Below are 23,273 nucleotides of genomic sequence, written 5' to 3' on the forward strand. Positions count from 1 at the left end.
CATGCTATTAATCCCCAGTTCTCATGCGATGTTGCTTCAACTCCTTTTAAAGGGAATTCCAAATCAGCAACCTTCTGAGTTATGAACTTGTGTCCCCTCTAATCCTAAAATCACTAACGTGTGAATCCTGTTCATGACATGATCTCCAATGAATGTAGTACTATTCCAAATAATTCCTCCATCACTATTGAGCAATTACAAACTATAGAATTTTAGTTGATTCGTACGTACCCGCCACACATCAAAAATTCACTGGAAGCTCGTCTGCCAACCGTCCCCAACGGCATGTCATCTGTAGAAAGTTTTAGAATAGACTTAGAAGCAGAAACACCAAATCCCGCACTAAGGTAAACACAATGGTTAAAGATAGCTGAATATTTATCTCTTAACTTTAAAAAGACAATGGAATTAAAAGCATCTGATAAGATAACTTTCTGATCCTCTATTTAATTCACAAGAGCAGGGCTACAGCAAAGCTTTGTGATAAGATTATGCGAGTAAATTAATTAGGAGCAAGCAGCAAATCAAGTTTCCAACTCAAAGCTGTTCAAAAAGATCTAGTTTGAGCCAACTCAGCTCACTGCAGCGTCAGCATCATCTGTCCACTGAGCTATCAACCTTGGGTTAACGGGAACACTCTTCCTCTTTAGTGGTTGAAAAGGTCAAATTCAGAAACCTAATCTAGGCTGACCTACCAATGCAGTATTGAGGAGGGCTGTACTGCTGGAGGTGCCATCTTTTTGAATAAGTCTTGAATATGCTGTATGGGAAATTTGGAAAAGGGAAACAAAACCTTTACAGAAACCAAATACAAGTGTGACTTCACTTGATTGTCAATTATTCATATTTTTGGCAAATCTTGTGTGTCAGTGAAGAATGTTTATTGTATTGCTAGAGGTTGAAACATTTCTCCATTTTTGGAACCCCCAATCAGAAAGAATAAAACACATTTACTCTACTCAGCTTCCCCCCCCCCCCCCCCCCCATCCCCCATCCCCCACCCCACCTCCTCTTGTTTATAAAGATATAACGGCAAACGTGAACATTTGAAAGGAGTGAAACAAAACCACCAGAAGCGAAAAGCAGCTGCTTACATGACTGATCTGAAGAGATGCTATGTGGAACGAGAACAAAGTCATCTGTGTCACATGAAGAGTTCTTACTGCCACTGCTGGCAGAGTCTTTGGAAACCTGCAGATAGTTAGGTGGACCCAAAGGTGGGGAAGACAGATTGTCTTCTTGTATACGTTGCATATCTGGTAATGACTGGAGGAAAAAAGAAAGGTTATATTACAGTAACAATATCAGACGGTACTATCACAATCTGCCTTTATAATCATGGAGCTGCATTAATAAAATTATAAATTGGAACTTATTCGGTTATATTGCAAGGTTTCTTGAACACAGTAGTTTTAGATTATGTCTGCTTAAAATGTTATCCTTTAGAGGATTGTGATTGTACATTTACTTCATCACATAAAATACAAGGCAAGATTGCACTGGTCTATTTTCTCTGCTATTTTTAATTTCTCCAGTCACCACATCATAACCATAATTTAGGGTGGCTTCTGAAAGGCAAAGGTATATTAAGGGTGCCAAAAATAGATCAAAATGTATAACCGCTAAAGTCTGCCTGTTTAGGTGGATGTAAAAGATCGAATGACACTATTTCAAAGAGGAGCCGGGGAGTTATCCCCAGTGCCTGGGCCAATATTTATCCCTCAATATTTCAAGTGTTATCTGCTTATCATCACATTGTGCTACCATGCTGTGGCTAGCACTCTGACTTCGCAGCGCCAGGGTGCCAGGTTCAATTCCCCGCTGGGTCACTGCCTGTGCTGAGTCTGGACGTTCTCCCCGTGTCTGTGTGGGTTTCCTCCGGGTGCTCCGGTTTCCTCCCACAGTCCAAAGACGTGCAGGTTAGATGGATTGGCCATGATAAGTTGCCCTTAGTGTCCAAAAAGGTTTGGAGGAGTTATTGGGTTATGGGGATAGGGTGGAAGTGAGGGCTTAAGTGGGTCGTTGCAGACTCGATGGGCTGAATGGCCTCCTTCTGCACTGTATGTTCTATGCTGTTGGGAGTTTGCTGAATGCAAATTAGCTGCTTCTTTGTCTGCATTGCAACAGTGACTACACTTCAAAAAAATACTTCAAAAGCACTTTGGGACATCCAGTGGTCACGAACAATGCTTTATAAATCAAAGATCTTTTACCGATTTCTTGAAATGCATTTTCATTGCAGAAATGCAGTATTTAGTCCCAATCACTCATGACCTTTAGTCTGTCACTAACTGGTCTGAAGAGCTGGGCACCATGTCATACTAAACACAAGAGTACACAGCACACTAACTTTAGAGGGAAGAATATACTTCTATTTGGCCCGTAAGTCAAAACATCCCATGATAAATCATTTACTGATTACTCAGCAAGTGATACAGCAGCTACATTATTGATCATCTGCCATTGTCAAGTTATCATGTTTAGTAAATACAGTAAAACACGAAAGGATAGGGACTTCAAGATGATTCAAGGACTTGGGCAGCATTGAACCAGTGGGCTCAAGTTGGTGTTTTAAGATTGCTGCAATAAGAGCATGCTCGCTCCAGTGAAGCTTATTTTTCTACTATTACGACACCTAGGGCGTGCACGACCAATTCCAGCTCCACTTGTCCTGGAGTCAACACAAGTGAACTAACCAATAATGCTGGAATCAACACAAGTGAACTAACCAATAATGCTGGAGTCAACACAAGTGAACTAACCAATAATGCTGGAGTCAACACAAGTGAACTAACCAATAATGCTGGAGTCAACACAAGTGAACTAACCAATAATACTCCAAACGTCTTTGGCCCTTGGTTGCCCAACAATTACAGTCACCAGGTTTGTAAGTTGAAACACAATTAGTTTTATTTCTAACCAGAACAATGATGAAATATGCAGCAAAAACGGTTGATTAACTATTAATAAGTATTTAACTCCTACTTTAACTTGCCTCCTACCCTCTATGCACATACACACCCACACACACACACATCAGACAAACACAGGGGTGGAAAAGGGGAAACAAACATAAGTCCCAAAAGATGTGCTGTTAGGTGAATTGGACATTCTGAATTCTCCCTCCGAGTATCCGAACAGGCGCCGGAATGTGGCGACGAGGGGCTTTTCACAGTAACTTCATTGCAGAGTTAATGTAAGCCTACTTGTGAAAATAAAGATTATTATTGTTATTAAGTGAAAGAGAAAAGAGTCTTTGCTTCAGGTGATAGTTCTTTGCATGTTTTTTTCACAGTAAGCTTTTAAAAACACTGTACTCGCATCTTTCCTGGAGAGGCAGAGACTTTGTTTCCTCAAACCTTGCCTACATTTCATGGTTAGCCTTCAGGCCTCTATAGTGCAGAAAAGTTGTACTTTCCGGAAAGAGATTTTATTTCGCTTCAAACTGGGCCTTCAGCTCGAGGTCCACATTCAGGCCTCTTAACTTCTGTAGGGAGAGTTAGTCGGGTCTGCCTTTGCTGTTCAGGAAAGAGAGTTGGTCGGTTCTGGACTCTGCCTGTACATAGATTCATCCAGGCTCTCTGCCAGTTCAGAAACACAGCCTTTCTGCAGAAAAACGGAGTGGGACCTCGAGGACGAAGGGACCTTTGTGCTGCCAGGAGTCAAACTTAAATTAAAATGGAACCATGGGACTCTGAAACTTTCCAGTGGGATCAGATCCAGTCACCACCTGCTACCAGGCAGAGCACAGCCTTATGGGTCAATTCACTGGCCACCAGTCAAATCAATCAAACAGAGTCCCAGCCAATCTTGTCATTGGTGCCAGTCAGTCTGTGGTCTCCTGTTCAAACCAGTACAAGCTTCTGCTTGAATTAAAAAATTTTTTTTTAGAGAACCCAATTATTTTTTTTTCCCCAATTAAGGGGCAATTTAGTGTGGCCAATTCACCTAACCTGCACATCTTTGGGTTGTGGGTGTGAAACCCACGCAGACACGGGCAGAATGTGCAATCTCCACACGGACAGTGACCCAATGCCGGGATTCAAGACCGGGTCCTCAGCACTGCAGTGCCAGTGCTAACCACTGCGCCAGCTTCGGCTTCAATTAATGGCTAAAGCCACTGCTTCCATCTGCTTGAATTAAAGATTCAGGCTGCCTTAAAAGACAAATAGAATCATAGAATCCCTCCAGTCTAGGAGGCCATTCCGCCCAGAATCTGCACCAACCCTCTGAAAAGTGCCCGCTACCTCGGCCCACTCCCCTGCTCTATACCCAAAACTCCACCTAATCTGCATATTCCTGAACACTAAGGGACAATTTTTATCACTGCCAATCCAGCCAACCCTGCACATCTTTGGACTGTGGATGGAAACTGGAGCACCCAGAGGAAACCCACGGGGAAAGTGCAAACTCCACACAGACAGCCACTCAAGGCCAGAATTGAATCCAGGTCCCTGGCTCTGTGAAGCAGCAGTGCTAACCACCTTGCTGACCTGTACATAAATGTCCGTAAATCATCCATGGATCGGGCGGCACGGTGGCACACTGGTTAGCACTGCTGCCTACGGCTCTGAGGATCCGGGTTCGATCCCGGCCCTGCCTCAGTGTCCATTTAGACTTTGCACATGCTCCCCGTGTCTGCATGGGTTTCACCCCCACAACCCAAAGATTTACCAAACTGATTCCAGGGATGGCAGGACTGTAATATGAGGAGAGATTGACTAGGTTAGGATTATTCTCGCTGGAGTTCAGAAGAATGATGGGGGATCTCATAGAATTATACAACTCTAACAGGACTAGACTGGATAGATGCAGGGAAGATGTTCCCGATGGTGGGTGTGTCCAGAACCAGAGGTCACAGTCTGAAGATTCAGGGTAAACCATTTCGGACAGAGATGAGGAGACATTTCTTCACCCAAAGACTGGTGAGCCTGTGGAATTACCACAGGAAGCAGTTGAATATATTCAAGAGGCGGCTAGATATAGCACTTAGGGCAAATGGGATCAAAGGTTGTGGGGAGAAAGGAGGATTAAGCTGGTGAGTTGAATGACCAGCCATGATCGTGATAAATGGCGGAGCAGGCTCAAAGGGCTCCACCTGCTCCTATCTTCTATGTATCTATGTGCAGGGTAGGTGGATTGGTCACACTAAATTGTCCCTTAATTGGAAAAAAATAATTGGGTACTCTAAATTTATTTATTTTTTAAAGTTACCCATGGATTAAAAATGTAACGCCTAAACTAAAAGAAAGGGGAACCAAGGAAAAAAGGAGGGAATACAAACTTGTTTTAGGAAAGACAAAGGGTATTGTCACTGGACAAGTAATGCAAAGACCCAGGATAATGGTCTGTGAGATTCTGAGTTCAAAACTCACCATGGCAGAGTGTGAAATTTGAATTCAGGAATTAAAAGTCTTATGATGGCCATGAACCCATTGCCGATTGGCTTAAAAACTCATCTGGTTCACTAATGTCCTGAGAGAAGGAAATCTGCCCTAGTTACCTGGTCTGGCCTACATGCGACTCCAGACCCACATAGCGATGTGGTTGACTCTTAACTAACCCCCACCCCAATAAAATGGCATAGCAAGCCACTCAGTTCAAGGGCAATTAGGGATGGCAGCAAATGCTGGCCCAGCCAGCAATGCCCACATCCCAAGAACAAATTTTTTTTAATGCTCAGGATCAAAACATAATCGATTTCACAACTTAGAAACATTCATCACAAAACACCAGGTTATCTCGGTCTGGATAAATCCACACACCAGGTATTCTCCGAGCTTGAGAGGTTATCAAAAATATGAAGACAGGTGGCAATGAAATATATGTATCAGGACAAGTGGTTAGCACGGTTGCTTCACAGCACCAGGGTACCGGGTTCGATTCCCGGCTTGGGTCACGGTTTGTGTGGAGTCGGCACGTTCTCCCAGTGTCTGCGTGGGTTTCCTCCGGGCGCTCCGGTTTCCTCCCACAAGTCCCAAAAGACGTGCTTGTTAGGTGAATTACACATTCTGAATTCTCCCTCCGTGTACCCGAACAGGCAGCGGAGTGTGGCGACTAGGGGCTTTTCACAGTAACTTCAATGCAGTGTTAATAATAAAGATTATTAGTTGCAGATGACATGATTGGACTATAATTTAATCGACATGGGTGGCATGCAAGAGAAAATGTCATCAATTCTTCTGGAAACTGGCTGTCAATGGACAGGAAAAAGTTTGTTTTGCTGCACCATATGTTATGGCCAATTGTATGGGTGCTTGGCTTAACAGAACATTGACAAATAGAGGAGAGATCAGGTTACATACAACAAATTGTGGTTTTGTGTGTAGGTTTATTCTACAGCTAGCTTTGATGCAAATAAAAATGCAAACTTAGCTGGAATACACATTTAATTTACAACTCTGCAGCCAAATCTGATTTTTATATGTGCAAGTCAAGGTTAACAATTGTTCCCAAATATCTTTCTATGAAATGGACAGTCTTTGACCGGTTATGAATGGCAGGCTTGCTGAACTAAAACTATTGCATTTACATGTGCCAAAGTTAAACTTCCAAGACCAAATGTTGAGTCAAAATAAAAAAATAGGGTATCGACTTTTAGGAGCAATATTTGAGAGGCTGAAATCCACCTTCTCCCATCATCTCGAAATCGCAGAGTTGCCAGATATATGATTGTTCCCCCCAACTCAAATCCCAGAAGCTGCTCAAAAGGAGTCAAATAATTTTTAATACATTTTTATTTACAAATAATAAGCTCTCTGGTGACAGATATCAATTTCTGCATATTAAATTCAAAGGCAAAAGCCATACATACAAATTGATATAATTTCATTCAGTTTTTTCTCTGTGCAGAAAAGAACACACTGAACATGTATAAAAATCCATAAATATCACACTCATCTCCAGAAGCAAATACCATAATCCGATCGGTTTCTTGAATGGCATCATCAGATGGATCATCAACATAATTTTCAACAGCAAGTCATCATTGGCCATATAATTCCAGAAATAATAATTTTCCTGTGGCATCAGTTCACTAGATATCCTACATGGCGGCACGGTAGCACAGTGGTTAGCACTGTTGCTTCACAGCACCAGGATCGATTCCCGGCTTGGGTCACTGTCTGTGCGGAGTCTGCACGTTCTCCCAGTGTCTGCGTGGGTTTCCTCCGGGTGCTCCGGCTTCCTCCCACAGGTCCCGAAAGACGTGCTGTTAGGTGAATTGGACATTCTGAATTCTCCCTCCGTGTACCCGAACAGGCGCTGGAATGTGGCGACATGGGGATTTTCACAGTAACTTCAGTGCAGTGACAATGTAAGTCTACTTGTGCCAATAAAAACGATTATTATTTCTTACACGATTGGATGACAGTTTCCATTGATTTTATCGCAGGCCTCTACAACATATTGAGGATTTTCAATGTCGGAGCCTGCATAGTCCCCTTACTGCAATGTCTTCTCTGATGATCCAGTCATTCCACTTTTTTCTCATGCTATCCTTGGAGGACATTTTTATAGAGAGACACCCAATGAGGAGAGGTTCTTTCTCTTTACGCAATCCTCTAGACCGGAACCTCCAAACTTTCCTCAGCCATATTTTCAAGCCACCTTCACCATCTTTTATTATGAATGTGGATGACTACTCCTGCTTCGGGAGGGATTTTCCCTTTAATATCACAATTGGCTTAAGCTCTGTCCCATCCAACAAACGCAACTGCGCAATGGTGATTCTATGAGCAGTTGTCTTCACTAACACTTGTTTTCCCTCCAACTTTGCTCACTATTTTACTGGCTGGCATGTTCATGGGAGTCTTATTCACGTTTCCAATACAGGCTAGTCTGTACCCATTTGTTTGTCGATGTCTGATTATAAACGGAAATGCAATAAGCCTGTCATCAGGTTCTGCAGGGAGACGTTTTGAAATCTTGGTCTTCTGATGCAGTACAAAATTGTTTCTCTTCATAAAGCTGATAAACACCACCCAGTGCTGCCTTCGAATCTTGCAATGCCTCATTTTAAGAACATAAGAGAAGGCCATTCAGCCCTACAAGCCTGCTCCACTATTCAATGAGACCATGGCTGATTTTCTACCTGATATAAGCATGTAAGGAACATAGAATTGCTAAGTACAGTCATAGACATAGAACATAGAATTACTACAGTGCAGAAGGAGGCCATTCGGCTGATTGAGTCTGCCCCAGCCCTCTGAAAGAGCACCCTACCTCGACCCACTTCCCCATCCTATCCCTGTAACCCCACCTAACCTGCACACCTTTAGACACCAAGGGTCAATTTTAGCATGGCCAATGCACCTAACCAGCACATCTTTGGACTGCGGGACGAAACTGGAGCACCCGGAGCAAACCCACACATACACAGGAAGAACATACAAACTCCACACAATCACCCAAGGCCGGAATTGAACCCGGGTCCCTGACACTGAGGCAGCAGTGCTAACCATGCCACAAGGAGGAGGAAATAAGAGCTAGCAGTTTTCTTGCTAATTTCAGGGCGAATATTCTCGATCTTGAAGAAACTGAGTCCATTCTGGGGATTTTCATTGACATATTTTGTAACTTTTGTCTTCCACTTGCAGCCATATGGTAGGCTTTCTTCGGTTTGTGCAGTTGTTCTTAAGTTTTATTTGTATCTTTGCAAGCAGTGTAGAGAGCATCCTGCAGTCTACGACATTCTTCTCCACTATCGTGAATTCTCCAGCTACTGCACAATTATTTGTCTGCTCTGCAACCTCATTGACTTCAAGTTTGAACTGGACCGTTCCTTCTTGATATTGTGTTGTCACATTAGAGGAAGGGGAGGGAGAGACTGGTGGGGGAGCTGCTGAGTGTAGATAGGAGGTATGCGGAGGCCCTGGAGGAGGGATTGTTGGGGGAGCGGCGTAGCCTGCAGGCCAAGTTTGATTTACTGACCACCAGAAAGGCGGAGACACAGTGGAGGAAGGCGCAGGGAGCGGTCTACGAATATGGAGAGAAGGCGAGCAGGATGCTGGCGCATCAGCTCCGCAAGCGGGATGCGGCTAGGGAGATTGGTGGAGTGAAGGATAGGGGTGGGAATGTGGTGCGGAAGGGGGTAGAGGTCAATGGGGTCTTCAGGGACTTCTACAGGGAACGCCGATCAAGTTGGAGGAGCTGGTTAGAGGGATTGGCCACATGCAGTTGGGGAAGGCGCCGGGGCCGGATGGGTTCCCGGTTGAATTTTATAAAAAATATGCGGACCTGTTGGGCCCCCTGCTGGTTCGGACCTTTAACGAGGCATTGGAGGGGGGAGTTTTGCCCCCGACGATGTCACAGGCGCTGATTTCCCTGATCCTGAAGCGAGATAAGGACCCCCTTGCAGTGTGGATCATATAGGCCAATTTCACCGTTGAACGTGTACGTCAAGTTGCTGACGAAGATCTTGGCCACTAGAGTAGAGGACTGTGTGCCGGGGGTGATACATGAAGATCAGACGGGTTTTGTGAAGGGGAGGCAGCTGAACACTAACGTGCGAAGGCTGCTAAATGTGATAATGATGCCGGCGGCAGAAGGAGAGGCGGAAATTGTGGTGGCGTTGGATGCGGAGAAGGCCTTTGATAGGGTTGAGTGGGGGTACTTGTGGGAGGTGTTAGAGAGGTTCGAGTTTGGGGAGGGGTTTATTAAATGGGTGAGGTTGCTGTACGAGGCCCCGATGGCGAGTGTAGCGACAAATGGGAGGAGCTCCGAGTACTTCAGGCTCCACCGTGGGACGAGGCAGGGGTGCCCCCTGTCCCCCTTGCTTTTTGCATTGGCAATTGAGCCTCTGGCCATGGCGCCAAGGGAGTCGGGGAGGTGGAGGGGTCTGGTGCGGGGTGGGGAGGAGCACCGAGTGTCACTTTATGCAGATGACTTGTTGCTGTATGTAGCAGACGCGGTGGGGGGAATGCCGGAGGTGATGGAGATTCTTGCTGAGTTTGGGAGTTTCTCGGGCTACAAGTTAAACCTGGGCAAGAGCAAGCTGTTTGTTGTACATCCGGGAGATCAGGAGGAGGAGATTGATAGGCTCCCGCTAAAAAGGGCAGTGAGGAGTTTTAGGTACCTGGGGGTTCAGGTGGCTAGGAGTTGGGGGACTTTGCATAAGCTTAATATTACTAGGTTGGTGGAGCAGATGGAGGAGGAGTTTAAAAGGTGGGACATGCTGCCGCTGTCGTTGGCGGGTAGAGTACAGTCCGTTAAAATGACGGTGCTCCCGAGGTTTTTGTTTTTGTTCCAGTGCCTCCCCATTTTTATTCCGAGGGCCTTTTTTAGGAGGGTGAACAGCAGCATCACGGGATTTATTTGGGCGCACGGGACTCCGAGGGTGAGGAGGGCCTTTTTGGAGCGGGGCTGGAGTTGCCCAACCTCTCTGGGTACTATTGGGCGGCTAATGTCTCGATGGTACGCAAGTGGGCAATGGATGGGGAGGGGCAGCATGGAAACGGATGGAGATGGCGTCCTGTGGAGGCACGAGCCTGAAGGCACTGGTAACGGCGCCGTTGCCGCTCCCTCCAACGAGGTACACCACGAGCCCGGTGGTGACGGCTACCCTCAAGATTTGGGGGCAGTGGAGGCGACACAGGGGGGAAGTGGGGTCTCGGTGGAGGCCCTGCTGCGGGGGAACCACCGGTTTGTCCCAGGGAACATTGATAGCGGGTTCCTGGGGTGGCACAGGGCGGGCATAAGGAAGTTGGGAGACCTGTTCATTGCCGGGAGGTTTGCGAGCCTGGGTGAGCTGGAGGAGAAGTTTGAGCTCCCCCCGGGGAATATGTTCAGGTACCTTCAGGTCAAGGCGTTTGCTAGGCGGCAGGTGGAGGGGTTCCCTTTTCTGCCCCCGCGGGGGGTAAGGGATAGGGTGCTTTCGGCGGTGTGGGTCGGGGATGGGAAGGTGTCTGACATCTACCAGGTGATGCAGGAGGTGGAGGAGGCGTCGGTAGAGGAGCTGAAGGCTAAGTGGGAAGTGGAGCTGGGGAAGCAGATTGAGGAGGGGACATGGGCGAACGCCCTGGAGAGAGTAAACTCCTCCTCTTCATGTGCGAGGCTTAGCCTCATCCAGTTCAAGGTACTGCACAGGGCTCATATGTCCGGGACAAGGATGAGCAGGTTTTGTGGGAGTGAGGACAGGTGCATTAAGTGTTCGGGAAGCCCAGCGAACCATGCCCATATATTTTGGGCATGCCCGGCACTGGGGGAATTCTGGCAGGGGGTGGCGAGGACGGTGTTGAGGGTGGTAGGGTCCAGGGTCAAGCCAGGCTGGAGACTCGCGATATTTGGGGTTGGGGTGGAGTCGGGAGTGCAGGAGGCAAAAGAGGCTGGTGTTTTGGCCTTTGCGTCCCTAGTAGCCCGGCGGAGGATCTTGTTGCAATGGAAAGATGCGAGACCCCCAAGCGTGGAGACCTGGATCAATGACATGGCGGGATTCATTAAGCTGGAAAAGGTCAAATTCGCCCCGAGGGGGTCAGTACAAGGGTTCTTTAGGCGGTGGCAGCCTTTCCTCGACTTTCTGGCGCAACGATAGGGAACTAGGTCAGCAGCAGCAGCAACCCGGGGGGGGGAATTGTTTATGTTAATTTAATTTATTTTAAATTTATTTTGTTGTTCATCGGGTTTTGGGGGGGGGGGGGGGGGTTCGTTATATGCGTTGTTACGGGTTCGGGGGTGTTTATTGTTATTATTATTATTGTTCTGTTGTTATACATTTTCAATAAAAATCATTTTTAAAAAAAACATTAGAGGAAGGGATTGCCAGGGACATGGTGCGCAACAGTAACATCACATGTGATATGCACAGACACGAGGAGCTGAATCGTCACCTTAAATGGTGTGCTATTCTTTGATTCTACAAATAGATCTGCACCAGGGTACGTTTGACTTCAGCAGCGTGCAGGTGGGGAGTACACAGAGTTGCGATTTTTTGCCTAAAAGCCAGGGTTAACTTCGACCCTCGTTATTCGAATGGACACAGAAAATATACAAAAGCAAAGTCTTTACAGCAGTTTCAAATTGTTCACTTATCAATGGTTATCTATTAATGAAACTAATGATGGTCAGATTCATTTGACATCAGTGGTAGAACGACGTGGAATGAATAAGGCATCAATAAAGTAGACTACTTACAGGTGGAGAAGCAAAATGACAAGATGGAGAGCTGCCACAAGAGCTACCAGAAACGGAACCAGGGCACGTGGGTACAGGCACAGGGCACGCTACAGATATAATGGTTACAATCCATTAGGTTTAAGTACTATATTTCATTATGGCTTTCCATTAGAACATCCAATTGCATTGATCAAATATTTCAAGCACACTCTCTTATCATCCAACTATGCCCAGATTTAAACAGGGCCTGATGAGGAGGCACAATATAAACAGTGATGGGCAATTTCCATAATATCATGTTTTCACTTCCCTTGATGCTGTTGAGCAGAGAAGTAGAGCAAAGCTTGAACAAAAGTGTCGGAGGGGAGACCCAACTACAGGCTATGTTATGCCTGCAGCAGACAAATGCCACTCCAGTCACGGAAATTATAATTTATGTGAAATAATGCCTTCAGCTTCAGCCTCTCCCAATCCCGTTGATGTTAACTTTGCTGTTTCCTTTGGCAGGTAATTTATACACACCTTTTTAAATACGGTACACTGAGAACATAAAACAATAATGAGGAGCAGAAGCTATAGTTTAAAAGCTTTGTTTAACTTTCCCTGCGCTACCGAAGAGTTTTTGTCCAAATGCCTTCAGGCTCTAAGGACTGCTAAGCAGTGCTGATTTCAGAGCCAAAATGAATGTGTAAACCAATATATAATTTAACTCAAAACATTCAGCTCAAGGAAATGGTTTAAGCCAGTGAAAAACTTTTTTTTAAAAAAAATTGTTATTGCAACCACTGAAATATACAATGACAGTCAATAGGAAGAGGAAACCAATAGCCAACAATAAATTGGCAGAGGCCACAAATATGCTTTGACAGATGGGCCTGCAAAGGGGAGGTACAATTGTATGATCCGTGCAACTGGATGTAAAAATACATGAACAAAATAGTTTGAAGGAAATAGGGCGGGGTTGTAGCTGGGGAAAAATATTCTACCATTTCTAATAAAGTGAGCTGGACTCAACTCACTAACGGCTATTTGAGATTACGTATGATGCCCAAGGGCAGCACGGTGGCCTAGTGGTTAGCACAGCTGCCTCACGGCGCTGAGGTCCCAGGTTCGATCCCGGCTCTGGGTCACTGTCCGTGTGGAGTTTGCACATTCTCCCCGTGTCAGCGTGGGTTTCGCCCCCACAACCCAAAAATGTGCAGAGGTGGTGGATTGGCCATGCTAAATTGCCCCTTAATTGGAAAAAATAATTGGTTAACCTAAATTTTTATTTTTTTTTTTAAAGTATGATGCCCAAATATCACAAGTTGTTCAGTTTCATTGAAGTATCTTGAAAGACCACCCATGTGAACATTAGACGCAAATAAGGACCCAAGTATAAACACATGTTCTGGGAGCCATCAGTTACCCCGAGGAGATGCTTGGCTAATTACAGTCAATTGCTTTGGGAGATAAGGAGTGAAGTGGTCGAAATAGGATTTCTCTCCACATTTTTTTGGGATAAATTTAGAGTACCCAATATTTAGAGTACCCAATATTTAGAGTGCCCAATTTTTTTGTTGGCACTATTCATTGTTAGCACTATCTTCCTTATAAACCAAATCAAAAAGACCTTTGCAGCAATTTCCCCTACGATTTAGAAACAACCACTCAAATTATAATAAAACAAAGCCACTGACTTACATTTTTTGACCGACAAAGTTTGATCCATGAAAGGATGGTTAAAGAATGTTTCTGAAAAACAAAAATTCAGTTTGTTTTATTCCTTGAAACTCCTGACGATGTAGAGCTGCCTCTGAATACTTTCAGCAAGATTTCAGTGAACAAAGATTACAAGCTACAAAGATGTGTCATTTGCCTCAAAAGGCACTGTACTTTCCAGTGAAACATTTTAAAAATGGAATTTAGAGTACCCAATTCATTTTTTTTCCAATTAAGGGGCAATTTAATGTGGCCAATCCACCTATCCTGCACATCTTTGGGTTGTGGGGGCGAAACCCACGCAAACACGGGAAGAATGTGCAAACTCCACATGGACACTGACCCAGGGCTGCGATTGAACCTGGGACCTCGGCGCCGTGAGGCAGCAATGCTAACCACTGCACGACCATGCTGCCCTTCCTGTGCAACATTTTAAATTCCACATTTAATACTCTTACGACACACAAACGTATATCCGCAGCATAATTTGCAACTGATGGCTGGAGGCAAATCAAATTGCCAGTTGGGATTAAAGCTTGGAGTTCAACGCAGACTGTTAATTTCTACTGTAGAAATAATTGTAAGAACACCCAAGTGAACTGTGAAATTACGGTCAATTAATAACGTGCAAGGGCTCCAGTATTCACATACAATAGCTTTCCCCTATAGGATTACTTTGTCGACCAGAATCAGCTTCTCACAGAATGTAATATTATACTTGTGTGGGCAGATTCAGGCCTGAGTGGGCCTGTAAACCGATTGTAGTGGTGATGCAATAATGTCATTTTTGGATGGGCTGGTCCTACCTTGAGTGGTGAAGAGAATTTTGGATGTAGGCAGAAAACTATGCTCCTTTCCAATGAATGTGTATGTTGCAAGGCCCGTGCACGAGTGGGCTAGACAGCTGGTTTATGATGCAGATCAAGGCCAGCAGCGCGGGTTCAATTCCCGTACCAACTGCGAATTCTGAATTCTCCCTGTGTACCCGAACAGGCGCCGAAATGTGGCGACTAGGGGCTTTTCACAGTAACTTCATTGCAGTGTTAATGCAAGCCTACTTGTGACAATAAAAGATTATTATTATTATTCTGAACTCCAATTTAACCATGTATCCATCTACAAGTTTGCTGACGACACGAACGTAGTGGATTGTATCTCGAACATTGATGAGTCAGAATACAGGAGGGAGATAGAGAACCTAGTGGCGTGGTGCAACAATGATCTCTCCCTTAATGTCAGCAAAACTAAAGAGTTGGTCATTGACTTCAGGGAGAAAAGTATCGTACACACGCCTGTCTGCATCAATGGGGCCAAGGTGAAGATAGATGACAGCTTCAAATTCCTAGGTATGCACATCACCAACCATTTGTCCTGGTCTTATGGACTGAACTGGACTGAAGGCATTGTTGCTAAGTTTGCAGACAATACAAAGATCTGTAGAGGGACAGGTAGTATCGAGGAAAGGGAGTAGAAGTATTTGTACAGGCTAGGAAAGTGGGCAATGAAGTGGCAAATGAAATGCAATGTAGAAAAGTGTGAGGTTATGCAATTTGGAAGGAGGAATTTAGGCATAGACTATTTTCTAAATGGGGAAATGCTTAGGAAATCAGAAGCACAAAGGGACTTGGGAGTCCTTGTACACGATTCTCTTAAGGTTAATGTGCAGGTTCAGTCGGCAGTTAAGAAGACAAATGCAATGTTAGCATTCATGTCAAGAGGGCTAGAATACAAGAGCAGGAATGTACTTCTGAGGCTGTAAAAGGCTCTGAGCGGACCCCATTTAGAGTATTTGTTAGCAGTTTTGGGCCCTATATCTAAGGAAGGATGCGCTGGCCTTGGAAAGGGTCTCGAGGAGGTTCACAAGAATGATCCCTGGAATGAAGAGCTCGTCATATGAGGAACGGTTGAGGGCTCTGGGTCTGTACTCTTTGGAGTTTAGAAGGATGAGGGGGGGATCTTATTGAAACTTACAGGATACTGCGAGGCCTGGATAGAATGGGCGCTGAGAGGATGTTTCCACTTGTAGGAAAAACTAGAACCAGAAGACACCATCTCAGACTAAAGGGACGATCCTTTAAAACAGAGAAGAAGAGGAATTTCTTCAGCCAGAGAGTGGTAAATCTGTAGAACTCATTGCCGCATAAGGCTGCGGAGGCCAAATCACTGAGTGTCTTTAAGACAGAGATAGATAGGTTCTTGATTAATAAGGGGATCAGGGGTTATGGGGAGAAGGCAGGAGAATGGGGATGAGAAAAATATCAGCCATGATTGAATGGCGGAGCAGACTCAATGGGCCGTGTGGCCTAATTCTGCTTCTATGTCTTATGGTCTTATGATCTGATCTCTTCACATATCTTCTCTACTGAGTAGTAGTACACTCTTGTAGGCGTCACCCGATGCCCGTGGCTACGTATTTACATTGTGTATTTATGTTTGCCCGATGCATTTTTCTCATGTATGGAATGATCTGTCTGAACTGTATGCCGAATAATACTTTTCACGGTACCTCGGCACACGTGACAATAAACAAATCCAATCCAATCTCACAGTATTAATGACCTTCATTTAGATAGTGCCTTTAACATCCAACCTCCTGAAAACTACCTTTGCACAGGTTTTTGTTCACCTGTCCTAATACATCCTTATGTGGCTTGATTTTCCTTGATAAAGCCCATCAAGCATCTTAAGAAGTCGTACTATGATCAATATATTCCATAAATTGACGTTGTTATTGAGGACAGGTGACCAAAAGCTTAGTAAAACAGGTGGAGTTTAAAGAGCATGTCAAAAGGACATTGGAGAAGAAGCAGAGAAGTTTAGGAGGGAATTCCTTCGGGTCTCGGCACCGCCAATGCTAGAGCAATGGTCATTGGAGATGCACAAGTGATCAGCAGACGTCTTGGCGGGTTGTGGGGATACAGAGCTTATAAATATAGGAAGAATCTGAAAACAAGCACACTAATTTTACAAACTGAGGCATTGCTGGACCCAAGAGCCAATGTAGGACAGCGAGCAAAGAAATGATCAATGAACGGAATTTTGTGCGAGTTGGGATATAGGCAGCACCGTTTCGGATGAGTTCAATTTTACAAAGGGCGCAAAGCCAGCCAGAAGAGCATTAGACTAGTCAAGTCTGCAGGGAACAAAGGCATGGATGAGTGTTTCAGCTGAGGCAAAGGCGATTATAGGCAAATACAGCAACAAAGTGAACACAATGAGATCCGCTAGATCTAAAACTTATTAAAGGACAGGAAATAAGGAAACTAAAACCAACTCACCAAAATCCATTCTGTCCTTCTGGTTTCTCTGAAGCAAACCAAGCAATAGGCCACCCAGGTGACTGGAAGTTTCACTTGGGATGCTGTTTGATAGATAAATCACCATCACCAGTAGAAAACAATGGGAGGCAGTAATGCAAGATCAAATAACAAAATTAAGTTGTCCTTTACTATTGGGAGTGAGGAAATGTAATGCTGTAACTGAAGCGCATCACACCCCATGGACTTGCAACACATTAATTGGCCCATCTGCCCTGTCAATTAGTCAATAAATCTAAAGCTTCTCCTCCTGATATTGACCATGCACACTTCGCAAGAACTTCAGCACATTAAACGTCAATTTCCTATTTAAAAGTGGTCAGCATTGGCTGTTGGGATTGAGACTTTAGCTCTTTGTAGTACTGGTCTTGAGAGGATTTGACATGGGAAAGCTGCCTCTGCAGCACAGAACTCCTACACTTTGGTTCAAATGAGCAAACTCCCATCTTGAAAGATCTCAAGTGTGGATGATGTGGGAAATCTGAAAAGCTCACCTTTCAACTCAGAGTTGGGGCAGTTTATTGAAGCGTTTGAGGGGGTTTCCATTCTGTCTGCAAAGTGGGCGAAACAGCTGGTGCAGAACAAGGCCCGTAGCGCGGGTTCAATTCCCGTACCAGCCCCCCCCCCACAAACAGGCACCGGAATGTGGCGACTAGGGGCTTTTCACAGTAACATCATTGAAGCCTACTTGTGACAATAAGCAATTATTATTATAATTATTATTGACAAGGGCTATGACAGATGCATTAGCACTCAACGACATTGTCCAAAATGGAAACGCTGGACTTCCGGTGGCAGCGATGACGTAGGAAGCCGCACATTTGGGAGCTCCCGTTTCAAACTGACTTTTTGGCTCTTTTTAGAGCCCAAAACGGAAATTTTTCGACGTCTCCCAGTGGGAGAAGGTGTGCTGATCGACTTTCTCCGCAGTGCATGACTCGAACTCGGAGTGGAAAGGGGGGGAAAAACGGCAGCAGCTCTCAAGAAAAAACTGGGGAAGGAATCCAGGATGGCGGCCGACGGAGCTCCAGAGGGGTGGAAGCAGTGGGCCCAAGAGCAACAAGCTGCTCTCCTGCGCTGTTTTGCAGATTTCAAGGCTGAGGTACTGAGCTCTCTGCAGGAAACGAACTAAAGGCTCTCGGAGATTCAGACGACCCAGGATGCTGCCATCAAGGCGTTGCAGACGCAGGCCACTGAACGAGAGGAGGAGGCCGTGGTCCTAGTGAGTAAGATGGAGGGGCACGAGGCACTCCATAAGAAGTGGCAGGACCGCTTCGAGGAGCTTCATCACCGCATGAGGCGGAAAAATCTGCGGATCTTGGGCCTTGCGGAGGGGCTGGAGGGGTCGGACCTAACAACCAACGTGGCAACGATGCTGAACTCGCTCATGGGGGCCAGGACTTTCCATCTGCCCCTGGAGCTGGAGGGAGCCCACAGGGTACTCCCCAAGAGGCCTAAGGAGAATGAACCCCCGCGTGCGGTGCTGGTGAGGTTCCACCGGTTCAGTGATCGGGAGTGTGTGCTGCGCTGGGCCAAGAAGGTGAAGAGCAGCAACTGGGAGAATGGGGTAGTACGGATCTACCAGGATTGGAGTGCGGAGGTGGCTAAGCGGCGGTCCGGGTTTAATCGGACGAAAGAGGTGCTTTACAAGAAGAAGATAAAGTTCGGAAAGTGGCAGCCTGCGCGCCTGTGGGTAACTTATTCGGACCGGCATTATTATTTAGAATCCCCGGAGGAGGCGTGGGTCTTTGTGCAGACGGAGAAACTGGACTTGAACTAGGGGTTGGGGGGTCGGTTGTAATACTTTATTGCTGGTTTCTGCTGTTGCAGTGTCCTTTTTTTGTTTCTGTACTTTTGCAATTTTGATATGGTTATTTATGGGGGTGTTGTTCTGTTTTTTTTTGCTGTGGGGCATTGTTTGAGTTTTGTATCTTGCGGGGAGGGTTGGGGGGGTTTGTTGTATTCTATGTCGGGTTGGGGGTATGGAGTGGGGCTGGTATTTGGGAGCTGCGTCAGAAGGTGAGAAAGCGCGGGCTTTCCTCTGGTTTCCGCGCTGCGGGGCTGGGGGGTGGAGACGATGACGGGGAGAGGCGGGGCCCTAACTGGTTCTTCCCCGCGCTGGAGCGGTGCCTGGAGGGATAGGATGGGGATGATCCCACTTTGGGAGGGGCCGGGTTATTGGCGGGAGTTTCCGGGGTCAGCAGAAGTTAGCTGACCCACGGAAGTACAATGGAAGACGGTTCGCGGCTAGGAGGGTTCCTAGCCCTGGGGGGGGGGGGGGGGAAAGAGAGAGAGAGAGAGAGAGAGAGAGAGAGAGAGAGAGAGAGAGAGAGAGAGAGAGAGAGAGAGAGAGAGAGCGCGAGAGAGAGCGCGAGAGAGAGCGCGAGAGAGAGCGAGAGGGGAATGCCGGGTTGCTGCTGGCAGGGTCAGGAAGGAGCTGGTGGGGGCCAGGTGGACAGAGGTGAGGTGTTGTCGCTGTGGGGACTGGGGTGGGCGGGGGGTGCTGGCCTGGGGCGGGCAGTCGACGGGCTATGGCTAGTCGACGGGGGAGGGGGGGCGGGATGCCCTCTGATCCGGTTGGTTACCTGGAATGCGAGAGGATTGAATGGGCCGGTGAAACGGTCGAGGGTACTTGCTCATCTGAGGGGGCTAAAGGCAGATGTGGCAATGCTTCAGGAGACCCACCTGAAGGTGGCGGACCAGGTCAGTCTGAGGAAGGGGTGGGTGGGGCAGGTTTTCCACTCTGGGTTGGATGTGAAGAACCGTGGAGTGGCGATTTTGGTGGGGACAAATGTGTCGTTTGAGGCATCGGAGGTGGTGGCGGATAAGGGGGGTAGGTATGTTATGGTTAGGGGCAGGCTACAAGGAGAGAAGGTGATACTTGCTAGTGTGTATGCCCCAAATTGGGACGATGCGGGCTTTATGAGGCGTATGTTGGGACGGGTCCCGGATCTAGAGGCGGGAGGTCTGATCATGGGGGGGGACTTCAATACAGTGTTGGATCCTTCACTGGATCGGTCCAGCTCTAGGACGGGTAGGAGACCGGCGGCGGCCAAGGTACTGAGAGGGTCTATGGACCAGATGGGTGGAGTGGATCCATGGAGGTTTGTGAGGCCGAGGGCACGGGAGTGCTCATTCTTCTCCCACGTACATAGGGTCTACTCGCGGATAGACTTTTTCGTGGTGAGTAGGGGACTGATTCCGAGCGTGGAGGAGGCCGAGTATTCGGCCATTGCAATCTCCGACCACGCTCCGCATTGGATAGAGTTGGAGATGGGGGAGGTGCGGGACCAGCGCCCGTTGTGGCGGTTGGATGTGGGGTTGTTGGCGGAGGAGGAGGTGTGTAGGAGGGTCCGGGCAAGTATTGAGGGGTACAATCGAGGTGAATGATACGGGGGAGGTTCAGGTGGGGGTGGTCTGGGAAGCCCTGAAGGCAGTGATTCGTGGGGAGCTGATATCCATCCGGGCACACAGGGAGAGGAGCGAGAGGGATAGACTGGTGGGAAAGATGCTGGAGGTAGACAGGAGATACGCAGAGGCACCAGAGGAGGGACTGTTGGTGGAGAGGCGCAGCCTGTGGGCTACTGATTTGATTTGCTGACCACTAGAAAGGTGGAGGCACAGTGGAGGAAGGCACAAGGGGCAGTGTACGAACATGGTGAAAAGGCGAGTAGGATGCTGGCTCATCAGCTCCGCAAGCGGGATGCGGCTAAGGAAATTGCTGGAGTGAGAGACAAGAGTGGGAATGTGGTGCGGAAGGGGGTAGAGGTGAATGAGGTCTTCAAGGACTTTTACGGGGAACTGTACCGGTCGGAGCCAACGGGGGAGAGGAGGGGAAGGAAGAGGTTCCTCGACGGGCTTTCTTTCCCGAAGGTGCAGGAGGAGCAGGTGGAGGGGTTGGGTGCGCCGATTGAGCTGGAGGAGCTAGTTAAGGGGATCGGGCAGATGCAGTCAGGGAAGGCACCGGGGCCGGATGGGTTCCCGGTGGAATTTTATAAAAAGTTTGTGGACCTAGTGGGCCCCTTGCTGGTGCGGACACTTAATGAAGCGTGGGAAGGGGGGACTTTACCTCCGACAATGTCGCGGGCGCTGATCTCGTTAATCTTAAAGAGGGGCAAGGACCCCCAGCAGTATGGTTCATACAGGCCCATATCTCTCCTCAACGTAGATGCCACGGTGCTGGCAAAAATCCTGGCCACCAGGATAGAGGACTGTGTGCCAGGGGTTGTACACGAGGACCAGACAGGGTTTGTGAAGGGAAGGCAGCTGAACACGAATGTGCGGAGATTGTTGAATGTCATCATGATGCCGGCGATTGAGGGGGAGGCAGAGATAGTGGTGGCGCTGGATGCAGAGAAGGCCTTCGATAGAGTGAAGTGGGGGTACGTATGGGAGGTGTTGGGGAGGTTTGGATTTGGTGAAGGGTTTATTAGATGGGTGAGGCTGCTATATGAGGCCCCGATGGCGTGCGTGGCAACGAATGGGAGGAGGTCGGAGCACTTGCGGCTTTACCGAGGGACCAGGCAGGGTTGCCCCCTGTCCTTGTTGTTTGCATTGGCAATCGAGCAGCTGGCAATGGCGTTGAGGGATTCAGAGAGGTGGAGAGGTTTGGTGCGAGGTGGGGAGGAACATAGGGTGTCGTTGTATGCCGATGACCTGTTACTGTATGTGGCGGACCCGGTGGGAGGGATGCCGGGGTGATGGAGCTGCTAGCTGAGTTTGGGACCTTTTCAGGTTATAAACTAAATTTAGGCAAGAGTGAGGTGTTTGTGGTGCACCCTGGAGACCAGGAGGAAGGAATTGGTAGGCTCCCGCTTAGGCGGGCAGGGGAGAGTTTTAGGTACCTGGGGGTGCAGGTGGCCAGGGACTGGGGGACTCTTCACGAACATAATTTCACCAGGCTTGTAGATCAGATGGAGGAGGAGTTCAAGAGGTGGGACATGCTGCCATTGTCGTTGGCGGGGAGGGTGCAGTCCGTCAAAATGACGGTGCTTCCGAGGTTCTTGGTCCTCTTTCAGTGCCTGCCCATCTTCACCCCCAGGGCCTTCTTTAGGAGAGTGACTAGCAGTATCTTGAGCTTTGTGTGGGCACATGGGACTCCGAGAGTGAAGAGGGTTTTCCTGGAACGAGGGAGGGATAGAGGCGGGCTGGCGCTGCCCAACCTTTTGGGGTACTATTGGGCGGCCAATGTGTCAATGGTGCGTAAATGGGTGACGGAGGGGGGAGGGCGGCATGGAAAAGAATGGAGATGGCGTCATGTAGCGGTACGAGCCTGGGTGCCATGGTAACGGCGCCGTTGCCACCCTCCCCTAAGAGGTATACCACGAGCCCGGTGGTGGCGGTGACCCTAAGAATCTGGGGACAGTGGAGACGGCATAGGGGGGAAACGGGGGGCTCGATGGAGGCTCCATTGGGTGGCAATCATCGGTTCATCCCGGGGAACAAGGATAGGGGATTTAGGGGGTGGCAAAGGGTGGGCATCAGTAAATTGAGGGACCTGTTTATTGGCGGGAGGTTTGCGGGCCTGGGGGAACTGGAAGATAAATTTGGGCTTCCCAAGGGAACATGTTCAGATACTTGCAGGTAAAGGCGTTTGCTAGGCAACAGGTAGAGGGATTCCCTTTGCTGCCCTCGCGGGGGACGATGGACAGAGTGCTTTCGGGGGTGTGGGTCGGAGAGGGGAAGGTGTCTGACATCTATAAGGTAATGCAGGAGGTGGAGGAGTCGTCAGTGGAGGAGTTGAAGGCTAAATGGGAGGGGGAACTTGGGGAGCAGATAGAGGACGGGACTTGGGCGGATGCCTTGGAGAGAGTCAACTCTTCCTCTTCATGTGCGAGGCTTAGTCTCATCCAATTTAAGATGCTGCACCGGGCCCACATGTCTGGGACTAGGATGAGTAGGTTCTTTGGGGGTGAGGACAGGTGCACCAGATGTTCAGGGAGTCCAGCGAATCATGCCCATATGTTCTGGGCATGCCCAGCATTGGAAGAATTCTGGAAGGGGGTGGCGGGGACGGTGTCGAGGGTGGTTGGATCCCGGGTCAAACCAGGGTGGGGACTCGCGATTTTCGGAGTTGCGGTGGAGCCGGGAGTGCAGGAGGTGAAAGAGGCCGGCGTCCTGGCCTTTGCGTCCCTAGTAGCCCGG

The 23,273-nt window shown here is 47.8% G+C and overlaps 1 protein-coding gene across 3 annotated transcripts in view; it reads right to left on the reverse strand.

The window, feature by feature from the left end:
• The window catches only part of ulk2 (unc-51 like autophagy activating kinase 2), a 127,709-nt gene that overhangs the window by 44,414 nt on the left and 60,022 nt on the right, over positions 1 to 23,273 (reverse strand). For all 3 annotated transcript variants that reach the window (XM_038814595.1, XM_038814596.1, XM_038814594.1), the window contains exons 10-14: positions 17,091 to 17,173; positions 13,795 to 13,845; positions 12,130 to 12,218; positions 1,095 to 1,266; positions 232 to 292 (exon numbers count right to left, since the gene is read on the reverse strand). In XM_038814595.1, coding sequence (XP_038670523.1) covers positions 232 to 292; positions 1,095 to 1,266; positions 12,130 to 12,218; positions 13,795 to 13,845; positions 17,091 to 17,173 — 456 coding nt within the window. The remainder of the gene's footprint in view (positions 1 to 231; positions 293 to 1,094; positions 1,267 to 12,129; positions 12,219 to 13,794; positions 13,846 to 17,090; positions 17,174 to 23,273) is intronic.

This window comes from Scyliorhinus canicula, chromosome 12 (assembly GCF_902713615.1).
Source record: "Scyliorhinus canicula chromosome 12, sScyCan1.1, whole genome shotgun sequence".
Classification (NCBI taxonomy): Eukaryota; Metazoa; Chordata; class Chondrichthyes; order Carcharhiniformes; family Scyliorhinidae; genus Scyliorhinus; species Scyliorhinus canicula.